At 41.7% G+C, this 19,610-nt stretch overlaps 2 protein-coding genes across 3 annotated transcripts in view; one reads left to right on the top strand and one right to left on the bottom strand.

Annotated features, from left to right (window-relative positions):
* Nucleotides 1-9,282, top strand: part of dclre1a (DNA cross-link repair 1A (PSO2 homolog, S. cerevisiae)) — a 32,191-nt gene extending 22,909 nt beyond the window's left edge. Inside the window, exons 8-9 of one of the 2 annotated variants that reach the window (XM_039010358.1) lie at nt 5,511-5,652; nt 7,237-9,282. In XM_039010358.1, the coding sequence (XP_038866286.1) occupies nt 5,511-5,652; nt 7,237-7,409 (315 nt within the window). In that variant the 3' untranslated portion in view covers nt 7,410-9,282. The remainder of the gene's footprint in view (nt 1-5,510; nt 5,653-7,236) is intronic. The other variant, XM_039010359.1, reaches the window with a different exon arrangement.
* A 4,638-nt stretch (nt 9,283-13,920) lies between these two features.
* ccdc186 (coiled-coil domain-containing protein 186) overlaps nt 13,921-19,610 on the bottom strand; it is a 103,913-nt gene continuing 98,223 nt past the window's right edge. The window contains exon 16 of the mRNA XM_039010355.1: nt 13,921-16,773. Coding sequence (XP_038866283.1) covers nt 16,717-16,773 — 57 coding nt within the window. The 3' untranslated portion in view covers nt 13,921-16,716. The remainder of the gene's footprint in view (nt 16,774-19,610) is intronic.

Here is a 19,610-nt window from a genome sequence, read left to right as displayed (position 1 = left end):
CTTGTCACAACACAGCTGATTGCCTCAAACACATTAAGAAGGAAAGATCTTCCACAAATTAACTTTTAAGAAGGCACACCTGTTAATTGAAATGCATTCCAGGTGACTACCTCATGAAGCTGATTGAGAGAATGCCAAGAGAGTGCAAAGTTGTCCAAGGCAAATGGTGGCTACTTTGAAGAATTTCAAATGTAAAATATCTATATATATATATATATATATACTTTTTTGGTTACGACATGATTCCACATGTGCGGTTTTATAGTTTGTCTTCACTATTATTCTACAATGTAAAAATAAAGAAAAACCCTTGGATGAGTAGGGTGTCCAAACCTTTGACTGGTACTGTATGTCAAAAGTGCTTAAAGGTTGACTTAGTAAGACAACATTCTCCTACAAAGCAGGGCAGCAACCTCACAGAAATGCAACAATTCAAACTGCCACAGTTGTCTCTTCCCAATGTTGACATATTTCAAGGGAGGGCATACATTGTAAAAATACAATAGTGGAAGTCTTGACAGATTTTAATGATGTTGTTTGTAATCAGGTAATCACCCTGCTGTGTATATTGCTGAGTCTACCTTAAACAACAACCACTTTTGTGCTGTCCATATTGCAAAATAACATGATACGGTTAAAAACTAAATAAATAGAATAAACTTTGCGTTTTTTTTTATTTTTTACATTCAGAAAAATAGAGATTACTCTTATTCTGGATCTGGCATAACAAGCCATATCCATTACCAAACACTTTCCATAGAAGTGCTCATTCAAAACTGTTATACATTTAAAAAAATCCCTGTACTGCACAAGGGCATATAATTGAAATACCCTGGACAAAGTAAAAAAAATCCATCTTTTCCATCTAAAAATGTAATCCAAAATAGAATTTGAGAAGCTTTCGAAAATGTTTATTTTCTTTTGAGATTCCTCCACATTTTCATACAATAATGAGATCCAAGAATGATGCTTGCTGGCTTCATCTGCTCTGTTTGTTTCTGGCAGTTCTAACATTAGTTTGCAAGTGACTTTCACTTCCTCTCCAGCTCCAGGTTATTCGAGTAGGCGGGATTAGCACAAAGACACACCTTACCCAGAAGGCCAGCCCAAGGCGGCTCAGGACTCAACCCCCTTGTTTTCGTTCAAAGTGAAAACACTAGACAAGAAGTGGGGAGGCATCGTGTCGCCCACAACCTGCAGATTTCTGCTTTAAGTCTACAAAGAGAATATAGAAGCAATTCAAATGAATTATATTTTACAACTTGTACAGCAGCAAATACATTTTGAATGTGTCAATCTAAAGCAGTAAAACATGATTCCTGCTTTAACACTTTCGTTGCGCTTTTGGTGTTTCTGTGCATTTGATAGTGTGTGGGTAGGCAACCACAGAGTGCCAGACCCTGGAATGCCAAAAACACTTGTTTTGTAAACTATGTAGCTTTAGACCACTTGGGAGACCAAGTTGATGTAATACAGCCAATAACTGATATTGATGAATTGGCAAGGTAAGTAAAGTGTTGTTGTTAGTATTATTATACAGTGCCTTGCAAAAGTATTCATCCCCCTTGGCATTTTTCCTATTTTGTTGCATTACAACCTGTAATTTTAAATTGATTTTTATTTGGATTTCATGTAATGGACATACACAAAATAGTCCAAATTGGTGAAATGAAAGAAAATTTCTTGTTTCAAAAACTTCTCGAAAAAATTAAATCGGAAAAGTGCATATGTATTCACCTCCTTTGCTATGAAGTCCCTAAATAAGATCTGGTGCAACCAATTACCTTCAGAAGTCACATAGTTAGATTGCACACAGGTGGACTTTATTTAAGTGTCACATGATCACAGTATATATACACACCTGTTCTAAAAGGCCCTAGAGTCTGAAACACCACAAAGCAAGGGGTACCACCAAGCAAGCGGCACCATGAAGACCAAAGAGCTCTTCAAACAGGTCAGGGACAAAGTTGGCCTGAATGCCAAGCGTCACATCTGGAGGAACCTGGCACAATCCCTACGGTGAAGCATGGTGGTGGCAGCATCATGCAAAACGTTGTGGAGAAGTACAGATCAGGGTTGGGTTCTAAAAAATATCCAAAACTTTGAACATCCCACGGAGCACCATTAAATCCATTATTAAAATGTTTTAAAGAATACGGCACCACAACCAACCTGCCAAGAGAGGGCCGCCCACCAAAACTCAAGGACCAGGCAAGGAGGACATTAATCAGAGAGGCAACAAAGAGACCAAAGATAACCCTGAAGGAGCTGCAAAGCTCCACAGCGGAGATTGGAGTATCTGTCCATAGGACCACTTTAAGCCGTACACGCCACAGAGCTGGGCTTTACGGAAGAGTGGCCAGAAAAAAAAGCCATTGCTTAAAGAAAAAAATAAGCAAACACGTTTGGTTTTCGCCTAAAGGCATGTGGGAGACTCTCCAAACATATGGAAGAAGGTACACTGGTCAGATGAGGCTAAAATTGGGCTTTTTGGCCATCAAGGAAAACGCTATGTCTGGCGCAAACCCAACACCTCTCATCACTCAGAACACCATCCCCACAGTGAAGTATCCTGGTGGTAGGATCATGCTGTGGGGATGTTTTTCCATCGGCAGGGACTGGGAAACTGGTCAGAATTGAAGGAATGATAGATGTCGCTAAATACAGGGAAATTCTTGAGGGAAACCTGTTTCCTTTCAGCAGGACAGCAGCATACTGCTAAAGCAACACTCGAGTGGTTTTAGGGGAAACATTTAAATGTCTTGGAATGGCCTAGTCAAAGCCCAGACCTCAATCCAATTGAGAATCTGTACACCAGCGGAACCTATCCAACTTGAAGGAGCTGGAGAAGTTTTGCCTTGAAAAATGGGCAAAAATCCCAGTGGCTAGATGTGCCACGTTTATAGAGACATATCCCAACAGACTTTCAGCTGTAATTGCTGCAAAAGGTGGCTCTACAAAATATTGACCTTGGGGGGTGAATAGTTACGCACGCTCAAGTTCAGTTTTTTGTTTTATTTCTTATTTGTTTCACAATAAAAGCATTTTTGCATCTTCAAAGTGGGAGGCATGTTGTGTAAATCAAATTATACAAAACCCCAAAAAACTATTTTAATTCCAGGTTGTAAGGCAACAAAATAGGAAAAATGCCAAGGGGGTGAATACTTTCACATGCCACTAATAACTGAGGTACTCAAAGCGCTTTACATAGGAGGAAAATCACCTCAACCACCACCACTTTGTAGAACCCACCTGGGCAATGCACGGCAACCATTTTGTGCCAGAACGCTCACCACACGTCAGCTATCAGGTGGAGAGGTGAGGATTGATATACAGTACATTCCGAAAGTATTCAGACCCCTTGACTTTTTCCAAATGTTGTTACATAACAGCCTTATTCTAAAATGGATTAAATAAATGTTTTCCCTCAATCTACAAACAATACCCCATAATGATGAAGTGAAAACCAATTTTTTTGAAATGTTAGCAAATTTATTACAAATAAAAGTTTGTACAATAATTATTTACATAATTATTCAGACCCTTTGCTATGAGACTCGAAATTGAGCTCAGGTGCATCGTGTTTCCATTGATCATCCTTGATGTTTCTACAACTTGATTTGAGTCCACCTGTGGTAAATTCAATTGATTGGACATGATTTGGAAAGGCAAAAGAGCAAAAAACCAAGCCATGAAGTCGAAGGAATTGTCTGTAGAGCTCCGAGACAGGATTGTGTCGAGGCACAGATCTGGGGAAGGTTACCAAAACATGTGTGCAGCATTGAAGGTCCCCAATAACACAGTGGCCTCTATCATTATTAAATGGAAGACGTTTGGAACCACCAAGACACTTCCTAGAGCTGGCCTCCCTGCCAAACTGAGCAACCAAGAAGGGCCTTGGTCAGGAAGGTGACCAAGAACCCGATGTTCACTCTGACAGAGCTCCAGAGTTCCTCTGTGGAGATGAGAACCTTCCAGAAGGACAACCATCTCTGCAGCACTCCACCAATCAGGCCTTTATGGTAGAGGGGCCAGACAGAAGCGCTCAGTAACAGGCACATGGGTAACACATCAGTAACAGCTCGCTTGGAGTTTGCCAAAAGCCACCTAAAGGACTCTCAGACCTTGAGAAACAAGATTCTCTGGTCTGATGAAACCAAGATTTGAACTCTTTAGCGTGAATGCCAAGCATCACGTCTGGAGGAAATCTGGCACCATCCTTACTGTGAAGCATGGTGGTGGCAGCATCATGCTGTGGGGATGTTTTTCAGCAGCAGGGACTGGGAGACTAGTCAGGATCGAGGGAAAGATGAACGGAGCAAAATACAGAGATCCTAGATGAAAACCTGCTCCAGAGCGCTCAGACCGGGACGAAGGTTCACCTTCCAACCGGATAATGACCCTAAGCACACAGCCAAGACAGCTCAAGAGTGGCTTCGGGACAAGTCTCTGAATGTCCTTGAGTGGCCCAGCCAGACCCCATACTTGAACCCAATCAAATATCTCTGGAGAGACCTGAAAATAGCTGTGCAGCGCCATTCTCCATTCAACCTGACAGAGCTTGAGAGGATCTGCAGAGAAGAATGGGGAGAAACTCCCGAAATACAGGTGTTCCAAGCTTGCAGCGTCATACCCAAGAAGACTCGAGGCTGTAATCGCTGCCAAAGGTGCTTCAACAAAGTACTGAGTAAAGGGTCTGAATAGTTACATAAATGTAATATTTCAGTTATTTTTGCAAACATTTCTAAAAACCCGTTTTTGCTTTGTCATGAGTTAGTGTGTAGATGTTTTTTTTACATATATATTTTAGAATAAGGCTGGAACGTAATAAAATGTGGAAATGTCAAGGGGTCTGAATACTTTCCGAATGCAGTGTATGCCAATTAGGATTGAGGGGTATGATGGAATGGGGCCCTGTTGGGAGTTTAGCCATTTCCAGCTTGGCAAACACCCCTACTTGCCTTGTTAAATTAAAGAAAAGAAAATACTCTCATAAAATCCCATGGCAATTATCATAATGACCACAGAGGTTCAGGACACCGGTTTAACATCCTGTCCACGCAGGGCAATGTCCCCTTCACTGCCCTGGGATCTCCCCAGAGGGAAGAGTGCCCCCTACTGACACTCTAAACACCACTTCCAGCAGCATCTGGTTTCCCATCCAGAGACCGACCAGGACTGACCCTGTTTAGCTTCAGAGGCAAGCCAGCAGTGGGATACAGGGTGGTATGCCGCTGGTTGGGATTAAACTCTGGAGTACCTGCAGCATTACAGCACTAGGATTGCTTACCCCTGCACTAGTGGAAAGTTTGCACCTGATATAATACAACATTTTAAAATGTTAAGGGTGGAGCTAAAATACAAGAGTATGACAAAAACTCTAGGTCACATGTCGGTAATGCCGCTTTGGTTTTCATTCCTCTCAGAAAAGAACAGGCTCAAACTATTTGTTCACTCCTCACACGTACTAAACCAAAGTATGTACTCCCATGCCCTTTTTTCCTTTCCAGAACCTGCAGGCTCATCTGAGTAGGTTCTCGGGGCAGTATGACCAGCTGGTGGCCTTCAAGCCCACGGGCTGGACCTTCAGTCAGAGGGTGGAGGCTGTGGAGGATATCAAGCCTATGGTCCATGGCAACATCAGCATCTATGGTACAGCCCAGTATCTATACCATGTGTGCTCAGATCTGGCCCTTGAGGCCCAGAGCACTGCTGGTTTTGGTCCTAGGCATGAAATGTAAAGCATGCTAACTTGGAGACATTGACTCACATTAGCCATGTCACACCTACTACTTACTAAAATGAATCATACTACATACTATTTAGAATGTACTGTTTTTGTAAAAATGCATACAGTTAGCAACAAATATCAACATACTAGGCTCACCCATTATGTGAATGCGTCATCGTATGCTCAATTGTGCTGTTTCTATCCATCCGTTAATTTGTGTAGCATCCCCTGAGCTAATTATCAACTGCTGTCAATGTCACTCAGTCTGATAAATCTTCCTCAATGGCTCGCAGCGAATTATACTTGATGAAAAGCCGGAATGAGTATGACATCTGAGCATTTAAAGGGATAGTGCGAGTATGAAGGAAGTTTAGAGAGCCAATGACTGGAAGTCTACCGGTACAGCTAGCTAGCATTGGCTAACAAAACGACCTCTAACTTCCTTCAAACTGCATGCATATAAATGGTATCCATGAGTTCATCTGACTCTGGGTAAGTATGATTACCAGACTCTCGCATTATCCCTTTAAAGCATACTCAATGATTAAAATGTTAAATACTAAACAAACTTATTATAAAAATAAAATAAAAACAGCGGAGTCTCTGTCGTCCTTTTAAGGCACAGCTCAAGAACGTGCTGTTCAGAAAAGGTTTCAAGAACCTCTGCTAATGACGACACCTGTATATAGCTTTGATTGTCTGTGTTCTATGTTCTGGATTGTTTTGTTTTTTTTGCCTTGGGTGTGAGATCAAATCAAAGTTTTATTTGTCACGTGCGCCGAATACAACCGGTGTAGACCTTAGTGAAATGCTTACTTACAGGCTCTAATCAATAGTGCAAAAAAGGTATTAGGTGAACAATAGGTAAGTAAAGAAATAGGCTATATACAGACACCTGGTTAGTCAGGCTGATTGAGGTAGTATGTACATGAATGTATAGTGAAAGTGACTATGCATATATGATAAACAGAGTAGCAGCAGTGTAAAAGAGGGGTTGGGGGGGGGGCACACAATGCAAATAGTCCAGTTAGCCATTTGATTACCTGTTCAGGAGTCTTATGGCTTGGGGGTAAAAACTGTTGAAGTAATTTAGCTCGTCTGGTAGGCTCGTGTCACTGGGTAGATCGCGGCTGTGCTTCCCTTTTTATAGCACGTGTAATGGGGAAAATTAAGGACATTGTCTAGCTATAATTCTGAACGCATCCAAAACTGAGTAATCTAAACCCATTGGCCTGATTCCTCACTCACTACTCCCTTTATTTGGATTGGGGGGCCCCTGGAGGTCGGGGGCTCCCCGATTAGCATATGAACACGTCATAAACCATGGCAAAATAGGTAAAATTGCAGGAAATTTGCTTTGAATCTGCAAAAATGTTTTGGTGGGTTGGTGGGTCCCCATATCAGGCCCTAGGGGTAGGGGGGTGTTGGTCTATTTTGCTGCTCCTGTTTCTGACTTCTATTTTGATGCTCCTTTCTCACTTGCCCCCCCCTCTCTCTTACTCTAGGCATCCCCTACAGTGAGCACAGCAGCTACCTGGAGCTGAGGCGTTTTGTCCAGTGGCTGCGGCCCCTCAAGATAATCCCCACAGTCAACGTGGGCAGCTGGGCTAGCCGGAAGGCCATGGAGAGGTGCTTCAGCGAGTGGCTAACAGAGGCTAATAATGTTAAAGGAATCTAAAACAGGACACTTCAGTGTTCATACACAGTGAAAACAGTATATGACACAATACTTGTTACCAATTGGTTTATTCGGATCCCCGTTTGCTTTTGCCAAAGCAGCGGCTATTCTTCCTGCGATCCACACTAAAACACGACAAGTAACAAAACACTGATAGACAAGAATAGTTATACAAATTTAAAATGCAACGATATACAAACAATACAACTGAAGAATAATTTGTGTCTAAATTATGTTTGTTAGTGTGTGCCATGAGATGATTTTATCAATTCTTAAGGTAATTTTGCTGTTTGTTTGGGTAATTGGAGATGGGAGGTGCATTGCCGTGAATTTGTTTAGGACTTGGGGACTGTGAAGGGACCCCTGGTGGCATTTTTTGTGGGGTGTATGGTTGTCTGAGCTGTATGTTATTTGATTATGCAGGCAATCTGGGATTTTCATTCCTCATAAAAACTAGAAGAGAAGCAGTTAATCTCTTGTCATCCAGGAAACACTGGCATGCATGTTGTTATGTTAGTTAGGTATGTGCAGTTAAAGGTAAGGCGTGCTGCTCTGTTTTGCTGCACTTAACCATATTAACAAACAGTAATCACGATGGGACAAGACCAGTTCCTGAACAACTAGTATAGTAGAAAAATGCAGAACAGATTTTTGTAAACACATACCCCTACCCATCTTCACAAATTTGTCAATATTACTTTGCCCATGATAACTGAACATACAATGTTTTACCCAAGTTTAGCTTCCTCAACTTGCTTATGCACAACTCCAGTTGAGGTTTATCTCTTAGACAATGTTTTGAACCAAATACAATGATTTTAGATGTATTTAAGACCAGTTTATTATTAATCACCCATTCTGATACTACTAAGTCCTTATTTAGAATTTCAGTCAGCTCACTGGCTTTGGGTGCTGACATATAGTGTGGAATCATCTGCCTACATAGTAATTCTAGCTTCTTGTAAGACCAGTGGCAAATCATTTGTAAAAATAGAGAAGAGTAACAGCCCAAGGCAACTGCCCTGAGGGACACCACACTGTACATCTCTGATGTTATATTGGATAAATACCTCTCCAGGTGATGTAAAGCCTTAGCAAGTGAGTTTTTTTCCAATAACAATGTATGATCAATAACATCAAAGGCTGCACTGAAATCTAACAATACAGCTCCAACTAGCATCTTATCCATTTTAACAATGCAGTTTGCTACCATTCTCAATAGTTTCACATCAAGGTTGATTATCATGATTGATGGATAACAATACATTTTACAGCTCTTATATCTCACTTACTAGCAAAGATTAAGAACAAAATGTGCAAACGTCTCTACATGCAGCTCTCGCTTTGATCTCAAAACAAGCGCATCTACTCATGACCGCTCATGCTGTAAACTCAGTTCAAAGTGAATGGCACAGTCAGATACAACGAGAGAGAGAGTTGCTACAGAACACTGAGGGGTGGGGGAGCTGCTCAAATTTATTTGGCAGAGGGAGTCTCCAGAAACCTAAGTGTCCTCCGACAGGGAGGTTGTTAGAGAAATCACTGGATGATCGCTTGGGTCAACCATGTTTTAGTTATCTTTTGTTTTACCATGTAAATCAGAATTTTTAATGTTAAATCGCATTAAACAGATGGTGTGAAGTTATTAAGCATGTACTTTCTTTCTCTTTCCTGTTCAAGTCAATATGTTTTTAGGTTTCTTGGAACATGAGTGATCACTGTTCCAGAGTGACTGATATTTTTTGTATTGTTTGTTGGTTTGGCAATTCCACTTTAGCCAGAGAAATATGCTGAGGATTATCATCACAGCAAGCAAGGCACTCAGTGTCAGACAGGCCTGGATGAGATCTTTAAGGTCAGTGTCACGAACCGGCTCGAAGTTCGTAACAAAAAAGGGAGAAAACGTGGAGATAAGGAATAACAAAATATATTTATTAACTGAAGTAAACTAAATACAATTAACAATGGTGTGTAAGTGAGTGTTTGCATGCATAAATGTGATAATGAGGGGTGTTGAAAAGTGCCAAAGCAAGCAAACCAAACCGCCACAAAAATTCCACAACCAAAATCTATAAGTGTGTCTGCATGGAGAGTCTCCTCAATAAATGGGGAAGAGGTGTATTTATCCCTGGGACTCACCCGAGCCCAGTTGTGTCCCATTTCGCTGACAACCCTCCCGGCTCCGCCCACCGACATCCTATTAAGGAAAACGAGCAAAGAGAAAGAATACGGCAGACAGAGTGGGAGGGTCGTCACAGTCAGGGCCCTCCGCAAGACTCACAAAATCATTTTAGACCCAAGCCACCCCCTGTACCTGGACTTTGAACTACTCCCCTCTGGGCGCAGGTATAGGGCACCCCTCGGCAGGAAAAACAGAACTAGACAAACATTTGTGCCAGGTGTGATATCCCTCCTAAATAGCTCTTGCTAATGTTCCTATCCACCCAGTAAGGCCCCACTCCAACATCTGACGCATCCACTTCCACCACAATTTGACGCGAGGGGTCCGGATGGATGAGGATGGGTGCTGTTGTGAACCGACGCTTCAGGTCCACAAAAGCTTTGTCGACAGCTGGAGACCATTTGAATGGTACCTTTGGAGAGGTGAGTACCGAGAGGTGGGCCGCCAGGGTGCTGTAGTCCCGAATTAAACGGCGGTAGAAGTTTGCAAAACCAAGAAACTGTTGCAACTGCACCCTGGACATTAGTTTAGGCCAATCCACCACTGCTTTCACCTTTCCAAGATCCATCTGAACATTGCCCTCAGCAATGACCGATCCCAGAAAGGTAATAGAGCGGTGGAACTCATACTTCTTGGCTTTCACGAAGAGTTGGTTCTCCAGGAGGCGCTGAAGGACCTGTCTGTCTGACATGAAGAACATGTTCTTGTGCAGATTGGGGGAAAAACAGGATGTCGTCAAGGTACACGAACACAAACCGGTTTAGCATGTCCCGAAGCACATCATTGACCAAAGCCTGGAACAGTTGGTAAGTCATGACCTGGTACTCAATGTCCACTGGCTGTGTTGAAGGCTGTCTTCCACTCATCCCCCTCGCGTAACCGAACCAGGTGGTAGGCATTTCAAAAATCGAACTTGGAAAATATGGTGGCCCCCTGGAGAAGTTCAAAAGCCGACGAGAGGTAGTGGGTAACGATTCTTGACAGTAATGTTAAGTCCCCGGTAGTCAATGCAAGGCCTCAGGGTCTTGTCCTTCTCCACAAAGAAAAACCCTGTGCCGGCATGAGATGCAGATGGACGCACAGCCCCAGTGGCCAGAGACTCCTCTATGTACTCCTCCATAGCTTTGGTCTCTGGTCGGGACAGAGAATACAACCGACCCCGAGGTGGTGTAGTGCCTGTGAGAAGATCAATGGCAGTCATGAGGACAGTGTGGGGGAAGGGAAGTAGCACATGCCTTACTGAAGACCTTAAGGAGGTCATGGTACTCAGTGGGGATAGCAGAGACATCCACAGTCTTGCTAACATCCTGAGGAAGACGACTTGGGAAGGCTGTGCTGCTTGAAGGCAGTGGGAATGGCAAAATGGGCTCCAACCCAGGATGAAGCTTGTGGTCCAGTCAATCACAGGATTGTAATTTGTAGCCAGGAAAATCCCAACACAACCGGAACATAGGGAGATGCAATGAGGAGGAACTGTCACTGTGGTTACCAGAAACCTGTAATTGAACTGGCACAGTACTATGGGTGACTTCCCATATAGAGCGTCCGTCCAGTGCCCTAGCATCCATGGGCACAGAGAGAGGCTGAGTGGGAATACCAAGCGCCGAAGCTATCGTGGCATCCATAAGATTTATCAGCCCCAGAGTCAATGAGCACTCGGAGAGACTTAGATTGGTCTCCCCACCGAACAAGCACAAAAAATGTGTGCAGGTGATGGGAATTAGGGAACTCACAGTCTGACTCACCATAGTGCTGGTACCCACTAGAGACAAGGGTTTCCTAATAGGACAGGTAGCTATAAAATATCCTGCCCCTCCATAGTACAGACAACAGTTACTGTTCATCCTCCGTGAGCGTTACCCAACTGACAACCTAGCTCTTCCCAACTGCATAGGCTCAGGTGTTTCCAACTCACCCATCGTAGATTCATGAGAGTGCTTGGGTGGCTTCGAATCCTCTCGGAAAGCTGCCTTTGGAAACTTCCGGATTCTCTCAAAGGTGAACGAGCCATAGCGGGTGCACAAGTGTGCCAGAGACCAGACCTCCTCGCACTCCTACGTTCCCTTAGGCATCCATTGATTTTGATGGTGAGGGCGATAAGGGAGTCGAGGTCCACCGGTAATTCCTGAGCAGCATCCCTTGACATCCTCAGATAATCCATGCAGAAAGGTATCGAAAAGAGACTCCGGATTCCAGGCACTCTTGACGTCAACCCATGGTCGTGGTGTTCCATCAAGGACCTACGCCATTCCAAAAGGCCCTGTAACAACTCCTGATGTTTCCCAATGGTGGCTCCCTGCAGGGAGACAGCTTGGTGGTGCTGGTCCAAGTCTGCTAGTCTGTCATGGCCAGTTCGTACTAAACATGACACAAGGCGAGACCCAGATGCAGGAGGCAGATGGTTGGAGTCTTACAATGTTTAATAATCCAAAAGAATTAGGCAAGAGAATAGTCGTAGACAGGCAAAAGGTCAAAACCAGATCAGAGTTCAGGAGGTACAGAGTGGCAGAAAGGCTCATGGTCAAGGCAGGCAGGTACAGAGTCCAGAACAGGCAAAGGTCAAAACCGGTAGGACTAGAAAAAGAGAGAATAGCAAAGGCAGGAGTACAGGAAAACCACTGGTTGACTTGGAACATACAAGACAAACTGGCACAGAAAGACAGGAAACACAGGGGGAAATACACTGGGGGAAACAAGACGAACTGGCACAGAGAGACAGGAAACACAGGGATAAATACACTGGGGGAAACAAGACGAACTGGCACAGAGACAGGAAACACAGGGATAAATACACTGGGGGAAACAAGACGAACTGGCACAGAGAGACAGGAAACACAGGGATAAATACACTGGGGGAAACAAGACGAACTGGCACAGAGAGACAGGAAACACAGGGATAAATACACTGGGGAAAACAAGCGACACCTGGAGGGGGTGGAGACAATCACAAGGACAGGTGAAACAGATCAGGGTGTGACAATTATATTATTGGTCTCTCTCTTCTATAACCATGTCCAATTATCCTGGTATCGTTACTAGACCAATGTTCAATATGTTCAATTCAACATATGTAATAGCTGTTTCACCTTAGATTGTTCCTGTTGACCTTTCTAAATGTAATACTTTTTCCTGTCACAATTATAGTCAATTTCTCAGCTGAAGAAATCAGTGATATTTGATCCCAGGCATCAAATAAAAAGTTGTTTGAGACATGGTCTCCTATGTCTCCCTTAATTAACATACGTATTGGACTTCCATTTTTCCTGGAAGCAAGAATCCTATTCAAGACCCATCAGATAAGTGTTCCATTGAGTGGAGTCGACCCCATCTAAAATGAACAATCCCAGAGCCCCTTTCCGGTAATCCTATTAGTTTAACCTGTTGCATTAATTTAGTAAAATACAAAACAGTTGTTTAACAAATGTAGAACCTTTAAAAAGTTGATGCTGTCTTATCAGCTTAATAGTCAATACTTATTTCATTCTACTTTTATTACTGGACACTGCTCCACGTAATGGAAACAGATTATAATTTTAGAATACTTTCACTTCTGGCTCAAACTCACTGGTGTTACCTAACTATATAACCAAGCAACAATAATCAGAAACTGTCAAATAATGTTTCTCATACTTCTACTTCAAATGTCCCACTACCTGCTCGCTTTCAACCTCAGTTAATCTGTTTTTACAATCTCATGGCTCAATCACTCTACTCATCATATAACCTTGTATTGAAACCTCAGTTTTTCAAATAACTAAAATATCACATCAGAGTGCTATAAAAAACACTAATAACATATTAAAATTCACATACTGTCACTCATTACGTTTACATCAATCCTCCTTATCAATTACTATATTTTTTATCACTAACCACTGCTTCACACCCATTAAACATCTGTTATTTTAAGATTAACTTGTAATGCGCCAAATGTAGAAAATACGTCAGCCAATTTTTTATCAATCCAAACAACTTTGAAATTCTTATTTTCCAATTTACTAACTCTCTTTTGTTACCTCTTCCCTTAAATGTAGAAAATAGTAAAATAAAGAAAAACCCTGAAAAGTTTGGACACCTACTCATTCAACTACAGTACCCTAGCAGTAGTCAAGCTGCTTATGCTGAAAAGCCTTGTTAGTGCATAGGGTAAATTTGCTTTTGGATTTCCAGTTTTTTTCGGATTCAGACGAAAGCTAATATTTCACTTAACTTTTTTGTATTAATATGTTACAGGTTTCTAGTGATGCTTACAAAGACAATTTCCTCTGGGCTGTACATTAAATCACTAGGGTGCTTTCTGTGTAAGGGACAATACAAACAAGACAATAATGAAGAGAAACAAAGAGATTCATCTCTTTTATTCCCTGTAAACACCATATATACATATTGGATCCGGAATTGTAAAAACATTTGACCATTTTACAGAAGATCATATCTACAAATGTATAATAATCACAGTTTGAATATTCAATCAAACAGAGCACATCGAACAACACCAAGACAATCAACAGAAAATACCAACATCTCGCTATAGTCAGTCATAATTTTACACTCACAACACATCTGTTCATATTGCTAATTTCACTGTTACGGGAGACAAATTTGACACTCTCTTTGTGGACTGGTCTCCCAGGGAAATAACATATTCAATAAACATTGCTCCAATGTTTTCATGTGAGAATTTAGGCCTAGTTTGGACCACAGTGTTTGACCCTTTTCACAATTCAAATTGTACTTTCCAGCACGTTTAAAGTAAATGTTCCAGCAACTATGGTGGATGCGGAACCAGGCCAGTGCATGGCTCAGTAGTGTGAAACGGGTACTAGAGCTTTGCTTCCAATGTTTTCGTTGTCATGGAGGACACATTTCTTTAACCATAAGAGTACCACATTATCCACAGTCACTACATTTGTCTTACCAAGATATCTAGTATGTTGTTCATTTGACAATCAAATTAAACAGTAATGAAACGATTCAGGAAAATTATTTTGCTGTGTCAAATGAACATTAATTGTTGCCTTTGTAACATGACAAGTTACAAAAATCATTGATTGGTGAAAGTCTTCATTGGTTGAAGATAATCTACAACGTTAATCTTTACGCCATATCAACAGTTTGCTGATCAATGATAAACTGTTTTACCAATAGTGTATATAGCTCTGCTTCTGGGGTATTTGGGTACCTCAGTGCATAATAATGAGATGTCCGCAAGCCATTTCATTATGTTAATGAATTTATTCAGATTAATTCCTTGTATACGCTCTCAAGCTGCTCCTGAAAGATCGATTGACTCATTTGCCCACGCTGCATGTTCTCTACGCATTGTTGCGGAGTAGAGAGCCAGGTTGTGAATCCTGTGTTTTCGGTTTGCCAAGTTGAAAGGGTGCAAAAAGAACAGTAGTGTTTCCCCTAGATTTTTCCCCCCCTAGGCGGGAGTTAAAAGCCCTCAAACCAACAAGCCATAAACATCAAATTACACAAATCAAAACAAATCGATCCTGTGATTGTTCAATAGCGGGGGGCCAAGTGGACTTGTTTGAGGGAGAAGGCATCCCACCTAAATAATGGTGGGAGAAACACTAAAATCCCAGAGGCGTCGAGAGGGGCCTCCTTTACACTATAGTCAAAATAGTTACACATAGGTGACAAAAAACAAATAGGGGGAAAATAACTACAACCAAAGACTGCAGCTTAGGAGCTAGTCCTTCATCAGAATTCTCCATATACTTCATACTTCCGTGTGTGTGTGGTGTGTTTGTTGTGGACTAGGCAGCCGTGGCTGAGGAAAAGTCACTCTTTATCATGTCCTTGACAAAAGCATGGCCAGAAGCCAGTGTGTTGCAGGTGCATGTCAGCTCTTCTTCTCTGAGCGAGTGGTCGGGCTACCTTTAAATGTAAATGTTGTTAACACCCATCCCCGGGACCATACGCCTCCAGCTCGGCCAGGTGACCCCTCACTATGACAGCTGAAGAATATACTGGTGAAGAAGCAAATGTGGGCGGCTACAATGCTTCGTCCTACAAATTAATGAGAGTACAAACAAGGGTGTGTGAGAAAGGATGGCAATTGAATATACAATTGAAACAATTGAATATAAAATAATAATATTAAAAGATTTCCTTCATTGAATGGACAAAATGAAGAACAGAAAGGAGAGAGCGCAATGGACTTGATTTTAAACTCCAGAAAAGCTAAAGACAACATTAAATGCCAATCAAAACCGACAGAAATAAATAAATCACATTAAATTAACAACTAAAGACCAGCCCTAGATTCTCCAGCTGAACTCATTATTTATACAACTTCATAGTAGGACATTTGGGGTCAAGCCAGGAGTTCTTTTTGACATTGGTGTTTGCAGAATGTAGGCCAACTAGCGAATCCTGACTCCAAATACTTTGTCATAAATAGAACATTTGATGTCAATGGGAGATATGCATAGAAATACAAGTTATGAATGATCATCTCAAGTAATATTTTTGCCTTAAGTGCTTTGTAGGGCTACGGTGAGAAAGGAAAGTGGACCTGGTGGACAAATCTTTGAAGGGTTGTGCGTTGAGTGCATTAGTAGTCTTTAGTTACTGGTTCACAGTGAGAGTACTACTGTATGCGTTAGGGGTCACAGCGGTAATTCAAAAATATATTCAGCAAATTGGCACAAACACTTTTTTGGGAGAGTAATAAGGATTGGCATGCACACGGACCTGCATTAGCAACTGGCTTCAGAAAATGCTAATCAACATAATCCTTTCAATTCATTCATAAATAAAGCCATCCTTGGCATCCCAGGAAAGTGTATTAGATTATGCAAGGGGGGGGGATAGTAGGACAATCCATTGGTCAGAGGATCTGAGTACTCATCCCATTGGAGAGAAGAGTTGAGAACATGGGGGTTTTGAACAGGAGACTGGTATTCAACATTCAAATTGTTCCTTTACACTGCGTGTGTGCATGTGTGTGCGTGTGTGTGTGTGCGTTCGCATGTGTGTGTCTCAGTTAAATTCTTGATGTGGCACAAGATAGTTGGTGGGGTCTTCAACATTCCCTCTTCACTTGGTCCTCTATAATTTCCTTCAGACACTTTCGTCTAGCATGCGCCACTTCCTCTGAGCAATGTCCTCCAGCTATCGTTGCTGTTTGATAAGTCGCTCAATCTCCGCCCCTAACGTCTGAAGATTTTCCTACAGAGAGATAGAGAGAGACACACATCAGGCAACCCATTCAACAGTGAAATATTCTGAGCTGGACTACATTGTTTCCCGTGGGTCATTTGGAGTCCTTCGCCTTGCACATTTCTAGGTCATCAAAGTTAGACGACTGGAGAAATGGAAGATGAGAATGAGGACAGAGAGAGAGAGAGTACAAGACAGAGAGAGGGAACAAGATGGTGAAAAAGACACACAGAAGAAAGAACGAGAGAGGAGAGAGAGGAAAAACAGTGAAAAACAGAAAGTTGCTTGCAGCAGGGATGGATGCGTATCGTCTTGGTACTTTCCTCAGAGATTGTTTGATTGCCTGATCACCCCAGTAGACTAATCCTTCTACCACGGGCAATACTCTGCTGGTCAAACAATTGGGCATCAAACCTGCAACTCAAAACCACAATAACCCACTAGGCATTTGTTCTCGGAGCTAACATGAGATTTTGGGTTTCAGTCAAGGTAACTCATAATGCGAGGATAGTTCACCAAACCAGCGCTCTGTTACGCAGGTACAGTATCTTACTTGTATTTTTATTTTACCTTTATTTAACTAGGCAAGTCAGTTAAGAACAAATTCTTATTTACAATGACGACCTACCCCGGCCAAACCCTCCCCTAACCCGGAAGACGCTGGGCCAATTGTACTCCGCCCTATGGGACTTCAGATCACGGCCGGTTGTGATATCTGTGAAGCCAGCTACCATAATTTGTGGCTTTCCATAACAATATCCCAGTGAGCAATGACCAACGCAGGACATCCATGGATGTTAAAAGTGGTTGAAATTTGGTTCGTCTGCTCTGGCCTTGATTTCAACTTCTACAAACGTAGATTTTTGGTCAGGTCCGAACCGGCCTTGATTTGACCCAAACATAGATCTCAATACTGTTTTACTGTACTCTACTGTACAGTACTCTACAAACTTGTGAAACAGACATCTATGATTGGTTCAGATTTGGTCCGGTTTATATAATTGTCAGCCATTGTTGCCTTTAATGCTAGTTATTGCTAGTTTGACCACCAGAGGGCATCTTTGAGAAGCATTTGATAGTCTTCAATATTGGCTGTACTAGAGAATTTAAAACCTTTTTTTCTAAGAATATAGTATATGGGATTGATTTGAAGAAATGTAGCTTAATTAATTTGATTAACATTAGTGTTTCTATTCCAAGAAAAACGAAAAGCGAAACCCTCTGGGTTTCCGTTAGGAAAATATGGTGCTGTACAACATGACGGTCGGGACTAGGCTATAGTACTAAGAGCATAACATTTCCACACCCTAATTATAGTCTAACCAATACACAAACAGAGATTCAGTGAAAATAAAAATCTAATTGATTTACCAAGACCAGTCCCCATGCTTGTCTCAGAGCAGCGCGAAACGATGCTGAAATAGTTGACCACACGCGGGTAGGCTATTGCTTCAAACCCTATTGTTTCTAACTTCCATATCCTTTCAAAATAAATTAGACATACACCACTTTTAACAGCACATTACTCAACACTAGTGAGACTCGTGTTGTCTACGGTAGGCCTACAGTATATCTACAAATATATTTTTCAATGACGTGACTCTCCGCCAATAATTACATTTAGAGGATTGAAGGATTCTAAATTAATATCTAAGGGGCATTTTTAGTTAGGGCAAATCTGATATATGAGAATATCTAAGGGTTTTTTATATAATTCTAAATGAAATAATAATCGCTTTGTTTAAAAAATAACAATATTTTGGTGATTATTTCATTTTCAAATAACCGAAAGTGAGCGTTTGTAATCTGAATAAAGGCCAAAATTATATTTATAAAGGCCAAAATATTTATTTATAGTGGGAGAGAAACCAAAAGCCCGCCATGCCTATTTTTTGGACAAGGACATCCCGGCCGGCCAAACCCTCCCCTAACCCAAATGACGCTGGGCCAATTGTGTGCCGCCCTATGGGACTCAATCAATCAATCACGGTCGGATGTGATACATATATATTGTCCTGCTAATAGCCCTTGCTAGAAATGTTGTTTGCAGAATTCCCAGCCTGCTACGCTTGTGAAAAACAAGGTTAACTTCTTTCAGCTAGGGGGCAGAATTTTTATGTTTGGAAAAATAACGTTCCCAAGGTAAACGGACTATTTCTCAGGTCCAGATGCTAGAATATGCATATAATTGACAGATTAGGATAGAAAACACTCCAAAGTTTCCAAAACTGTCAAAATATTGTCTGTATAACAAAACTGATTCTGCAGGCGAAAACCTGAGGAAATCCAACCCGGAAGTGCTTTTTTATTTTTTTTATCCCTGTTCTGTTGCCTGCCCCTCCTCCATTTAAAGGCGTATCAACCAGATTCCCTTTCCAATGGCTTCCTCAGGCTGTGACCAGGCTTTAGACATAGTTTCAGGCTTTTATTTTGAAAAATGAGCGAGATTTTTCAAAACGAGTCAGGTGTTTGATTAGTTCCTGCGCGCGAGAGGGGTAGCTCGACATTTTCTTTCTCTCTTTTATTGAGTAGGTTATCGTCCGGTTGAAATATTATCGATTATGTATGTTAAAAACAACCTGAGGATTGATTATAAAAAACGTTTGACATGTTTCTACGAACATTACGGATACTTTTTGGAATTTGTCTGCCTTTCAGGAACGGAACGAGCATGTGGTTTTCTGACCATAACGCGCAACCCAAATGGCGTTTTTTTGTTATAAAACTAATATTTATCGAACAAAAATAACATTTATTGTGTAACTGGGAGTCTCGTGAGTGCAAACATCCGAAGATTATCAAAGGTAAGCGATTAATTGTATTGCTTTTCTGACTTTCGTGACCAA

The sequence above is a fragment of the Salvelinus namaycush genome, chromosome 16 (genome assembly GCF_016432855.1).
Source record: "Salvelinus namaycush isolate Seneca chromosome 16, SaNama_1.0, whole genome shotgun sequence".
NCBI classification, from domain to species: Eukaryota; Metazoa; Chordata; class Actinopteri; order Salmoniformes; family Salmonidae; genus Salvelinus; species Salvelinus namaycush.
This window is presented reverse-complemented; position numbering and strand designations above follow the sequence as displayed.